This window comes from Anolis carolinensis, chromosome 1, assembly GCF_035594765.1.
Source record: "Anolis carolinensis isolate JA03-04 chromosome 1, rAnoCar3.1.pri, whole genome shotgun sequence".
In the NCBI taxonomy this organism is placed as follows: domain Eukaryota; kingdom Metazoa; phylum Chordata; class Lepidosauria; order Squamata; family Dactyloidae; genus Anolis; species Anolis carolinensis.
In genome coordinates, this window is record NC_085841.1 from 32,565,754 (window position 1) to 32,579,381 (window position 13,628).

At 39.5% G+C, this 13,628-nt stretch overlaps 1 protein-coding gene across 1 annotated transcript in view; it reads right to left on the reverse strand.

The window, feature by feature from the left end:
• Positions 1 to 11: 11 nt before the first annotated feature.
• The window catches only part of LOC103283034 (spermatogenesis-associated protein 7 homolog), a 69,216-nt gene continuing 55,599 nt past the window's right edge, over positions 12 to 13,628 (reverse strand). Inside the window, exons 5-7 of the mRNA XM_008125848.3 lie at positions 9,948 to 10,069; positions 6,953 to 7,425; positions 12 to 5,296 (exon numbers count right to left, since the gene is read on the reverse strand). Coding sequence (XP_008124055.2) covers positions 5,206 to 5,296; positions 6,953 to 7,425; positions 9,948 to 10,069 — 686 coding nt within the window. The 3' untranslated portion in view covers positions 12 to 5,205. The remainder of the gene's footprint in view (positions 5,297 to 6,952; positions 7,426 to 9,947; positions 10,070 to 13,628) is intronic.

The following is a 13,628-nucleotide window of genomic DNA, read 5'->3' on the forward strand; positions in this document are numbered from 1 at the left end:
AGCTGGTAAACTGGCTGGGATTTCTGGGAGTTGTAGGCCAAAAACATCTGGGGACCCCAGGTTGAGAACCACTGTGTTAGAACCTGGCTAACCAAATAATATGGCAACATAGAAAAGCAATATTGGCTTGCCACTTCTTCTCTGCTCCCAATGAAACATGCTCTTTCTATCTCTTTCTTCCCCTAACGTTTTGCCCACATTGTGGGAGTGCAGTACATCTAAAAGAACCTTTAAGTTAAACGAGTAAACTCTGTTGCCAGCTAGGAATGGGAGAAAATGAGTGCCCAGACCTGAAAGATCAATCTTCTCCTCTTTTAATGCAGGCCACATTTTTAAAACATCCATCATTCCAGAAATTCAGCACTTGGACAGCTCCAGTATAACATAGTTATTTACGAAGTCAGTTCAAAGTCATTAGGCTTCCTCACATAATAAATCCAAATTAGCCAATGAAAAATCCATAGGAAGTGTGAATATAGACTAGGAATGAATGGGCAAAGTGTTGCCTCTTAGAATGCTGGAATTCCCAGCATTTCCTTCCTGACTTCATTCTGAGGGAGCACTGTTTTCTCTTGGGTCAGTTATTAGCTACTTTGGCAGGCATTAGCTCTCAAACACCTTTTACTACATATATCTTAACAGGTCAGGCATGTCCTCTTTCCCTGAGGAACAGCTCTTCCTTCCAAAAAGTCTATGAGAAATGCCATTTGAGTATGAAATATTATGGTGCATAACCTATCAATTGTTTCTCACTTCAGAAACACTTGGATGGTACTTCATAGCTGTAAACAAGCCAGCGCTACCATACGGCAGTGTGACTCAACCACTAAAGGAAGCAGATTTTGTGTGTGCCTCAAATACTAGATATTTAATTTGTCATGATCATATTTTACTACTAGAGGTGGAATATGGGGCGTTTGAGGGGATTAATTTTATTGCCTCCTGCTTTGGTTGGCTTTGGTTCCTATGCACCTTAACCTGAAAAAAGCACATTGATTATATATATTATATAATTGCAATTCTATTGTACACACAAAGACTTTTCACACTTAGTGTGTTTAATCTTCATTGCTCAGTAACAAGATCATAGTACCCCACTCTAAGATCATAGTACCTTGTTAATAGCTTTCTTAAAGTGTAAGGTTTTTGAAAGTGACATAATAGTGTGCTTTTCCCATACAATTTCACATTATGCTACATGGTTTTTTTTTTGCTTTTAGTCACTTTTTGATGGAATAATAATAATAATAATAATAATAATAATAATACTTTATTTATACCCCGCCACCATCTCCCCATGGGGACTCGGGGCGGCTCACACGGGGCAAGGCCCAACTAGCACAATTTACAGAAACAACAGCATAAATATATTGAACAATGTACAAAAAATAATAAAACACAGTAAGTCATTAAAACAAGAGTTTAAATGACTTACTGGATTGTCAGAATGACTTACTGGATTGTGAGAAATATGCTGGATTGTGAGAATTCTGGTAGTATTTCTATGTTTTTAAACACTGTGCTTTCAAGATTTATTATATTTTACATTTATAATCAAGGATTATGCTTCCCTTGATGGATTATCACCTTGCCGTGGTGAAGGAGCTTGCATGTTCCAACAAACCTGCAGGTGTAATTGTCAGAGTCATGTCCCAGGAGGGACCTCAGCAGAGGATCCAGACCAAGCACAATTTGAAGACCTCAACAGCGAGGCAGGTGGATGACAATATGGCATATGTTGCAATGGCTGTAAGGTGGAGAAAGGCTGCAACGGATGAGAAGCCACCGTCATCGTGTTAACCATGCTACTGGACGGGACCCTTATTCTGTGAAGACTGTGTGTTGATTGGCTGTGCACTGACCACCACACAATGAAAAAACTTCATGCACAGGCGTCTTCCAAGAAAAATAAAACTAAACCAACAAAAGTCCCATGGCGATCAGTGAGTGGTGACAGGGGCAGGACTGTGAAATCTCCTAGTCACAGATTGGCATGTGGGTGGTGGATATGGATTCAGTTGCTCTACTTTAAGGTTTGAGGCAGTTGAGTAGTTTGCAGATGTATCCACGACTGAGCAGCCCTTTTTAGGATTCACTCTGCTCACTCCACAAGGGGAGAGGGCTAGAAAAGATGCCCCAAACATAGCCTGTCTCTCTCATCCCTGACTGGACTGCCATATACAGAGGGGTTACCACCTTGCGGCAAAAAAAAAAAAAAAAGAACTTTGGAACCTGGAATGTATGGACACTGTTGACTAACACAGACAGTGAATGCCCTGAATGCAGGACTGCTATAACTGCAAGGGAGCTGGGATCCTTTAACATTGACATAGCAGCACTTCAGGAGACCCGGAGAGCAGAAGAGGGACAATTGAAGGAAGAAAAAAGAGGCTACATCTTCTTCTGGAAGGGACTGCCTGAAGAAGAACAAAGAATACATGGAGTTGTCTTTGCTCTCAGAAACAATCTGGCGAAGCACCTATCCGAAGCACCCATTGGCATTAATGAACTACTCTCAACCCTCTGAATAAAACTTGCAAAAAATCAACAGGCAACCATAATAGGTGCCTACGTACCAACACTAGATGCTGATGAAGACATCAAGGAATTTTTTTTTACTATCAGTTGGACAACATCCTGTAGGAGATACCCAAGGAGGACAAAATCATCTTCCTGGGTGACTTTACCGTGAGAGCTGGATAAAACTGCAACCTGTGGCCAGGGACCAAAGGAAAAGATGGGGTTGGTAACAGCAATCTGAATGGAATCCTACTTCCCATCAAATGTGCGGAACACAACTTTATCATCACAAATACACTCTTCCACCAGAAAAACAAGCTTAAGACATAATGGAAGCACTCCCGGTCAAAGCATTGGCACCTTTTAGACTATGTAATTATACGTGCCAGAGACTGCCACAATGTGCTCCTCACAAGAGCCATGATAGATGCTGATGACTGCTGGACAATCTGATCTATGATGACCATCAAGATCGCTCCCAAACACAAACTCAAGGGAAGAAAGATAAGGTATAAAATGAACACCCAAGCCCTTTAAGAGCACTCCAAATGAGCCCTTCTCCAAGAAATCATGGCATATACCCTTTACACTCATCAGATGGAACCAAACTTCTTAAGGATAAAAGATCAATTGCACTATGTTGGAAAGAGCACTACCACAATCTCCTTAATTGCAACTCCAATGTGGTTGAAGAGGTTATCTTGCAAATCCTGCAACAACAAACCAGGGATGAGCTTGCAGCACTGCCTAATTTGGAGGAAGTCAGCAAAGCTATCAGCCAACTAAAAAAATAACAAAATCCCATCAGCAGACCTGATGGGATCACCGATGAAATCTTTAAAGAGGGTGGACCTGAGTTGACAACAACTCCATCAGCTCATTGAAATAGTATGGCTTACTGAGAAAATCCCAGCAGACTACAAATATGCCACCACAATCATCCTTTTTAAAAAGGGGAAAAGAACAGACTATGGAAACTATCGAGGTATCTTCTAACCTCCTCTGGGAAAATCCTCACAATAATAATCGCAAACCGCCTTCTACCTATCTCAGAATACATCCTCCCAGAATTCCAGAGGAACAGTGGATATGATCTTCACTGTGCGACAGTTCCAAGAAAAATGCAGGGAACAAAATCAACCTCTGTACATGGCATTCATTGACCTTACAAAGGCATTCGACACAGTGAATTGCAGTGCTCCATCCTCCAAAAAATTGGATACTTTGACGAATTTGTGAAGATCTTGCAGCTCCTCCATGATGACATGATGGCAAGAGTCTTGGAAAGCAGTGGCTCCCAAAGTTATCCATTTAAGGTGAAACCAGGTGTCAATCAGGGATGTGTTATTGCCCCAACCATATTCCCCCATCTTCATCGCTATAATACAGCACCTTGTTGAGGAGAAGCTTTCCACCGGTGTGGAAAATCATCTATCAGACAGATGGCAAGATGTCTAATCTCAGCAGTCAGAAAGCCAAAACCAAGGTCACAACAACATCTGTTATAGAACTCCAATATGCTGATGATAACGTATTTGTTGTTTATTCATTCAGTTTCTTCAGACTCTTCGTGACCTCATGTACCAGCCCACGCCAGAGCTCCCTGTCAGCTGTCACCACCCCCAGCTCCTTCAAGGTCAAGCCAGTCACTTTAAGGTTACCATCCATCCATCTTGCCCTTGGTTGGCCCCTCTTCCCTTTTCCTTCCATTTCCCCAGCATCATTATCTTCTCCAAGATAATGATGCTGGGGAAAATGATAATGTAGCTTGTGCACATTGAGAAGAAGACCTACAAGCCACTCTAAACACATTTGCAGAAGCATATGAAAAGCTCTAACTGAACATTGAGAAAAAAATACAGTTTAACTGTACAACTTTAGAAAATGTAAACCACTTCCACTACCTTGGCAGCCGCCTCTCCACAAAAATCAACATTGACACTGAAATACAACACCATCTGAGCTCTGCAAGTACAGCATTTTTCCGACATTCACAGGGATACCAAGATGCTTGTCTACAAAACTATTGTCCTCCCAACCCTGTTATATGCCTACGAAACGTGGACCATCTACAGATATCACACTCAACTTCTGAAATGACTCCAGAAAATCCTGAAAATCTCTTGGGAAGACAGGCAGACAAATGTCAGTGTTCTGGAAGAAGCAAAGACCACCAGCAAAGAAGCAATGATCCTCCACCATCAACTCCGCCACATTGTCCGAATGCCCGATCACCGTCTTCCTGACCAGGACTGACTTTCACCTGGAAATCAATGTTCCTTCTGCAGAATAACATGCAGGTCAAGAATAGTTCTCTACAGTCACCACCAAGATCCTATACTTGATGACGATGAATCTCATTATATGCCTGTGAATACTTTAAATGCTAAATATGCAAATGTCATTACTAAACATTTTAGTTAATTAATTTTTATTTAATAGCACCAATCAGCTACTTTTCACAGCAAATCCAGCATATATCTACATAGAAGTGAGTCCCATTTAATTCATTAGAACTTTCCTGTAGGAAAAAAAATGCATATATACTGCAGCTTCAAAGTAGAATTAAAGAGGGATGGGGACACACCAGTATTTCTTATGATGTTGTCAATTGTTTTCAGTAAAATCACATTACACTCACATTCTAAAACTTCACATATGAATATTATTACTCCTCATAACATTTCATCCAAAATTAAACAAGGTTACAGTAACCTTGATTGGGTGCTGTGTGTGATAATCTGCATAAGATCTTAGAGATTTATCTTCCAAAGACCTGAAAGATGAAAAAGAACATTTCAAATAACACTGATGGCAGTTTAAAATTATCTGAGGTCATGAAGTCTTACACAGAACTTAGAAATAGTTGTGACAAAAGCCATACGCTTTTAGTACATTGCAAGCACATTTATTGTAATTGCTTTAAAAACAACTATGAAAGTTCAGTAATCCCCCTGTATTCATGGGGGATAGGTTCCTGGCTGGATGAGGTTACATGTCATTAGGAATGCCCTTGAATTGCCCCACTTCTGGTCCCAGGATACAATAAAGTTTTGTTGGAAGACCTAGACATACATAGAAATAGCTGTTCTCTGGGAATTTGCTAAGTCCTCCAAGGCAACTCTATGGTAATCTTTTTCTCCATAAGTTTTTATTAAGAATTTTTAAAAAAATCACACAAAGAGAAAAGAAGACCAAAAAAGAGGTTGAGGGTAGTGGAGCTCTGGTTAGTAGATTAGAACTGTATAAATGTCTACTATACAGGGTGTTTGAAAAATAACTCTCTAGTTTTAATGTAATTTACATTAAAACTAGGGAGTTCTTTTTCAAACACCCTGTATTACTGAGGAAGAGAATTGAGGGAGAAGAGAAGCCTTATATTTGTTATTACATCTATATCTTCATCTCAAGTACAGTAGAGTCTCACTTATCCAACATAAACGGGCTGGCAAATGTTGGATAGGCAAAAATGTTGGATAATAAGGAGGGATTAAAGAAAAGCCTATTAAATTCAAATTACGTTATGATTTTACAAATTAAGCACCAAAACATCATGTTTTGCAACAAATCGACAGAAAAAGCAGTTCAATACATGGTAACGTGATGTAGTAATTACTGTATTTATGAATTTAGCACCTAAACATCGCAATGTATTGAAAACATTGACTAAAAAAAATTGGCTACTAACAAACTGACTACAAATAAAGCTAGACTTGCATAAAATGAACTTACAGTGTTGTTTTGGTTGCTATTATTGCTTTGTATATTGTATTCTTGTTGTAAACCACCCAAATCCCGTTTTGGGAGAGGGGGCAGGATACAAATAAAGTTAATTTGTCCATTTTGGCTACTGCAAAAATGTTTGTAATCCAATCTTCTGATGTTGATATGTTTTGTTTTTTCCTTAGTTTTGTGTATTGAATTCTCACTGATGTTGTCATATAATTCCCAGGGAAAGTAAACTATATAATTAGTTGGAGGATCTAGTAAATTCATAGCGACCAACTTCCCCTGGGCATGGATCAGTGAAAATATGGATATGCAATCTTACTGTAAAAAGTATAGCCAAAACTGCACTGAAATTCCCTAAAAGGACCTTCACCAAAATTATATTGTGAAACAATTAATGAATGTTAGTTATCACACCAAAATAAATAGCTAAGTAAAAAAATCTAATAATATGTAATACTTTCAAAAGTACTTTCTGTCTCCCTTGGGGAGATAGAGCGCAGTAAAAATCAAGTTTTATTATTATTGTTTTTATTTTTATTATTATTATTATTATTATTATTATTATTATTATTATTATTATTATTGTTTTCCCCAATTATCATTAAAAAGAAATCATACACATAATGCTCTTAGTTTGAATTTTCATAGTAGATAACTCAGTAGGATAATTGCATGCATGATGAGCTGATCAGTACTTTACCTGCAAATCTTAGCTGGCTTTTTATATTGTTGCGTGGCAGCTGAAAGACTTTTCTTTTTAGATGGCTGGTTATAATACCTGTACCTTGAAAGGAAAGATGTATTTGCTGTTTTTAAAACTTTGGGCGTAAAAGGCTGTTTGGTTTTCGTAAAGCACCATGCATGTGTGTCTAGTAGATCTCCACTGAGAGCTGTCTTCCAAGGTATTTGAAACGTCTTCATCCTGCTGTGGCTCGGAAGGGGGGGATAAGACCAGCGAACCTGTGGACTATGCTGCTGTATCGTATTTCTTCCTTTATTGGAAATCTGAGATAAAGGCCATTGGACAATATCTTGAATGATCTCCTCTGACTTTAAAATTGGAGACTGATGACCTGAAAGTGTCATTTTTAAATAATTAAGAGGGCAATGTTCTCTTTTTTTCAAGGGTGACATTTTTCCACCTGAAAGCAAATTCAGGTTGCTCTGTAGCCACTGCAGATTGGGAAAAAAAGAATAATCAGTGATGGAAGACTTTCAAAAAATGAGATTTTGAAGAAAGAGGCAGAATATTAGAGTAACAAATGGGCTTTGAACCCTTTCACACTGTAGAACTATAATTTCCACATTAACTGCCATGGTTCAGAACCCTGGGATTTGAACCTTAAGGAACCTGAGTACCTCACCGAACTCATACCCTTCAATTGTATCAAGTTTACAAAGACAATCCAAATTATTCTGGTATTTTCGCATGTATTTATAAATGATCCAGGGTCCCTCCTTACAATTTCCCCCCTTTATCCTCAGCTTATTTCAGTTGTTACAAACAGCTTTCAAAGTACAAAAGCAGTTTGTGCTCAACTCAATGGAGGAAAATGGAGAAGCAGATGACATCTTGTTCTTTAAGGTAGGCCCAGACAAAAGCAAACTGCTACAGCCTCTCTTAGCATCTCTGTTCCTCTTCATTAAAAACTTTTGCCATCTTGACCACACTCTAACGTTATGTGGCCAATCCACTTGTGTCCCATTTTGTTGCATAAAAGCAACAAATTCCAAGGTTCCATAAGATGTAACTATGGTTCTACATATATTTGTTTGAAGGGCAGGTCCCATGCCCCTGGGACAAATACCTGCAGCTTAACCTACCTCTACCCCCAGGTATTATTTGTGAGCTACCCTGTTCTTTTTGAGTATGGAAGGATATTTGTCATGACCCATGAATTCATAGGGGGTTTAAGGCAAGGAATACTCAAAGATATTTTTACCAGTTCCTTCCACTGAAAATATCTTTATTGGCAATCTCCCATCCAGAAATTAATCAGGACTGATCCTGCTTAGCTTCCAAGATCTAACATGATCTGGTGCCTTTAGAGCAGTGGTTCTCATCCTGTGGGATCTCAGGTGTTTTGGCCTACAACTCCCATAAATCCCAGCCAGTTTACCAGCTGTTAGGATTTCTGGGAGTTGAAGGACAAAACATCTGAGGACCAACAGGTTGAGAACCACTGCTTTAGGGTAATTAGGTTGTACTAATCTTTGAGTTGCAACATATCCTGGGCAACCTACACTATCTCTTTGTTTTACATGGCACAAGTGTGGAAGGCTGTGATCAGCTCATGACAGAATTAGCAAAAAACAAAACAAAACAAAACAAAAAACCACCCCGTGTTTTTAGGGCAGGTATTTGCCATGAAGGTTTCAACATTCTGCTTTGTAAGCAAGTATAGGAGATGAAGTGAGTGGGTGGTCTGCTGAAAGTTTGAGCAGACGGTAACATCCAGCACGATTCAAGTCATCCTCCCAATATTTATGTCAAATGACTCCAACTCGCAAGAACATGTCAGATCACATGGGAAATGTGCCGATTACTTTCAGTTGCAGAGTGGGCGAACCAAATGGTGTGGAGGAAAACAATTTAAATTAAGTACCAATGATATAATCTCCAACTTAATGCTAGTGTGATAACAATAAGAGTTTTAATTAAAGAGGGGAAAACCCTTCATTAGGAAAAAGAACAAAAGGGGATACAGAGAGGCCACTGCTGCTGAACAGGCACTGATCCAAAGAGTACAGCTTGTTCAGCAGAGATATTTTCCACCTTGGAACAAAATACGATGCTGCAAGTCATCTCCATAGTATATAATGATAATATAGGGGCCTCTCCCAAAAGAGTATTTTCTTTTACGTAAATACTTGTGATATGGTTCCTGCAGAGGTATGCATAGGGAAAACACATTCCATCAGGACTTAATGCTTTGTAGGAAGGAAATGGTTATGATTATGATCCAGCACAACATTCAGAGCAAAAGTTAATATCATGTTTCACAAGGAATGGTGTCATTTTATCCTGAAAATAGGAAACATACCACTATTCGTTGTAAGCACCCTGATAGTAGGGATAGAGCAAGCAATTTCTAGCCAATTTCTGCATGTTTTACTGTGATCATTCATTAAACCATTCTGTACAATTTCCATATGCAGATTTTAAATGTGCACAGAAATCGATGTTTATTTCTATAGAAGATGCCCTCAAACATTTGCATTTTGTACACAAGTTTCCCCAATTTTTGTATGCATCTTTTCCCCTATATACTATGCTCACTGTTGTAAGCAGAATTCCAGCACAGAAGTGTGTAATCTGATAGATATATACAATTGTTTTCCAATCCAGAATTTGTTCAAAAAGTACAAAATTAGGACAAATTGGTTAAATATGAAGGCAAAACAAAATTATCTCTATCTCTATGCTGATATTTGAAGTGGAGACTATGTGTACATAAACATACAGGTTGAGACACACTTTTAAATATTTCAGTACATTCCAGGCTTTTTTTGGGGGGGGGGAGGGGTGGGGGTAGGATTTTCTGTATTACCTAACTAACAGAAGCAGCAGTGTCAATCACATAAATGTTAAACAAGCCTGGAGTGTAGTCCCCATGGAGCAGAAAAACGACTTATAAGCCATTCCCCCCAAAAGTAGGCTACATACAGATCATATAGCAAATACACCCACTTACTTTATGATTCTCAGTGGAAATGTTCCTGGAATGGCCTGAGGGTGTTGAAGGATTTCTAACCATTTCTTTCTTGTATTTCTCAACTGCTTGGATTAGCTTCTCTCTTTTCTGCTGGTCCCTGTCTGGATATAGGAAAACTGTTAAGAAATGGATGGTTGAATGGGAAAAGGCGACTATATACAGTTCAAATCCCTTATCTCCCGCTGCTTTGGTTTGTCATCAGTGGGCATTCAGTAAACAAAACCAAAAAGATGACGATGATAATGATAAACATTTCTTCATATAACACTATCAAAGTATATAGTGCTTTACACACATGTTAATTTGACAGTTCCCTGCCCTCTGATTTACAATAAAAAAGATGTGACACACAAGGATAAGGGTTAGATGTCCTGGAGATGTTGACTGCTGTTCTCTCCCTCTGGAGTATAAGTAACTGCAGTAGCAGTTAGAATGGATGGATAGAATAAAAATGTCCAGAAGACAAATAATTTGCAATATCTTCATATATTAAAATCATATCTACAAATTATCAGAGGTGTAGCTATTAATGGGGTCACCAAAATGAAGGCAACCTTCCCCAAATAAGAATTTTGTGGTCCCTATGAAATTTTCTTTCAATTTGGCTCTAGCCTGAACATTGAAACAGCAGTTGTAGCATCTACAGTTTGAATTTTCAGCCATTGGTATTTAATTTGATACGTGTCCAAGGTATAGCTTACAAAACTACTCCTCTTCCCATTTTAAAACAGTTAGTAATAAAAGCAAAGTCAATGAGAAAGAGGAAGGAATAAGATGGAGCAAAGGAAAAATACAGAAAGAAGAATTATGACTTCAATGAAGGGGAAGGAGAGAGAAAATATGGTGAAAAAAAATTGAAAACAGGCCTTGTGGTAATGGTAGATGTAAAAGACAGGTCAAAAAAAGGTTGATGATAATTGGTCTCATTGTGTCTTCTAACAATATTTCCTCAAAGCCATTCACTTTTAAAGCACACAGTAGAGGCCAATTTCAAAATTATTCTTCACAGGATATGACATTCACCAATGTCCATTCCAAACAAAGATGCTTAGAAAGAGGATTATTCCATATTATTTGCAATATATGTTGAGATGTTTTGTGTGTTAAAGTTTCAAGAAGACAATCTTGCATTGCTGCTGCTGCTCAGTCGTTTAGTCGTCTCCGACTCTTCGTGACCGCATAGACCAGTCCACGCCAGAGCATTGCATGAGCCACAAAAAAGCAATTGTTTGTAGCAGACACTGACTCTTTTCTTTTTGGTCACAAAACTCTTGCTTTAGCATTATTACAAAACACGTTTTGTTCCCAGTAGTATATGTTAACCCTTAACCTTTGTACACATAATGAGTTTGATTACCCATCACCACTCTGTTTTCCTTGTTCCTCTTGGCATGAGTATAAGTGGCAGCTGCCTTCTCAGTCACCATTACTTTTCTGCGAATGTGTCTGGAGCAGTCTGTAATCATTTTGTCAAACTCAGTACAAACAATGTGATAAAACAATTTACTGCATGGAATAAAAGTACAGAAACAGAACTGGACGATCAGCCTACTGAGTTATTTACCAGCCTGTTTGAGTTGGGCAGCGTTAGAAGTACTTTGCATTTAGGCAATTAGACTGACAACAAACAAACAAAAATCTGACAGATAGGCAGACAGACATGTCCATTTTTGTCTGATTATTTAACTATTTGAAAACAATGACAAAGAAATTATGGCATTGTTTGGAGAAATTAGGCAGATAAACAGCCCCAAGAGCTTTAAATGAAACTTCTGAACATTCTGCTACATGTTTCAAATATTCCATAATACAGCTTAAGCATCCCTTATCTAAAATGCTTGAACTGGAAGTGTTTTGGATTTTTAAAAAGCTTTATTTGCATACATGAACATAATGAGATACCTGGGAGATCGGACCCAAGTCTAAGCATGAAACTCATTGATGCTTCATGTATCCCTTATATATAAACTGAAGGTAATTTTATACAGCATCTCCAATAATTTTGTGCGCAAAACCAAGTTTGTATATGTTGGACCATCAGAAAGCAGGGGTATCAGTACCTCAGTCACCCATGTGGTCCATTTTGGATTCTGGAAGATTTTGGAATTCCATACAAGGGATGCTCAACTTGTAATCTACTGAAAGGAAGAGGAAATGCAGTAGGCTTGGGGCCATTTCAAACTACTCCTAAACAGAACTGAAAAAAATTGCACTTTTGCCATCAAACAAGATATATGGAAGCCCAACATGTTATTTTGAAGAAGAATCACAATTCTAGTAGCTTCCAGGAAGAGGATGTGTTTTAATGCCGAAATCTTTTCTCTTCACCATTGCTATTGTGAGTGTGATGAATCTAGGAACATTCAGAGGTCTGAGTACATGTTGCCTATGGTTGGTCTACACAGACCAAGAAAACAACAATACATAACGGTTTCTGAAGACAGGAACTGACGATATTTTCAATTGTTGGAAGTTAAGAAGCACAGAAAGAGTTAGGTCTCATACTTGGGTTGATCCTATTTTCCTTCACATTGTACACACTTTTATGTGCATTCTTTGAAAAGTTTGCATTTTTGAATGTACAGTAGAGTCTCGGTTATCCGACATAAACGGGTGGGAAGAATGTTGGATAAGCTAAACTTATAGGATAATAGTAAGGGTGGCAGAAGAAGGAGCCTCTTCTGCTGTTGCTGGGGATCCTCCTTCTCTTCCTCCTCCTCCTCGGCAGGCTGGCCATTGAGGAAGAGGAGGAGAGGAAGACAATAAGCTGCACTGCGCAGCCCCCAAGCGAGGCTTGCATGCTGCCCTCTCTGCTGTTGCTAGCAATCCTTTTCCTCCTCGGCAGGCTGGCCATCAAAGAAGAGGAGGAGGAAGAAGCGGACAAGTAGCTGGGGCAGCACAACCCCCAAGTGAGACTTGCATGCTGCCTCTGCTGCTGTTGCTGGCAATCTTCCTCCTCCTCCTTGGCAGGCTGGCCATCAAAGAAGAGGAGGTGGAAGCTTCTGCCATCACTGCACCTTTGCTGCCCGCTCGGCCTCCATCGCTAACTTGCTCGCTGGCTCATTCACAGGGCCAGGTCCCGGCAGCGACAGTGGCAGTGGTGGCAGAACCAGGACCTGGCCTGGTGAGTGAGCGAGCGAGCAAGGGAAAACGGCCAAGGTGGCTTCTACCACCACCTTTGCCGCCAAGATGAGTGGGCTAGGGAGCTTGTGTCTGGAGGAGGCAGGAAGGGGAGGCCAGGCTCCTGCTCCTGATGCCGCCTTTGCCACCCGCCCTCCCTCACCCACGCAGAATCAGGACCCGGCTGGCCCGGTAGGGCGGGTGAGTGAGTGAGGGAGGGAGGATGGCCTCGGGCGTCGGATAATACGGTGTGTCGGATGAGCGAAAGTCGGATAAGCGGGACTCTACTGTACTTTGAATTACATGTACTTTTGCACATATATGCCTTTTCATTTTTTTTTGGTATATTGAACTAAATGTTTTGTTTGTGCATAATAAGTATGGGTTTTAACAGCAAACTCTTTTCTCTGCTGCCTTTATTTTCAAGAAGGACAATTTTAATATGTTCACATTATAAATGAGTTCAGCTTTACTTAAATTCACAATGGAATATGAAGAAAATGAATTTCTCGGTCATCCTTATTCAGCCTGATGTTTCTC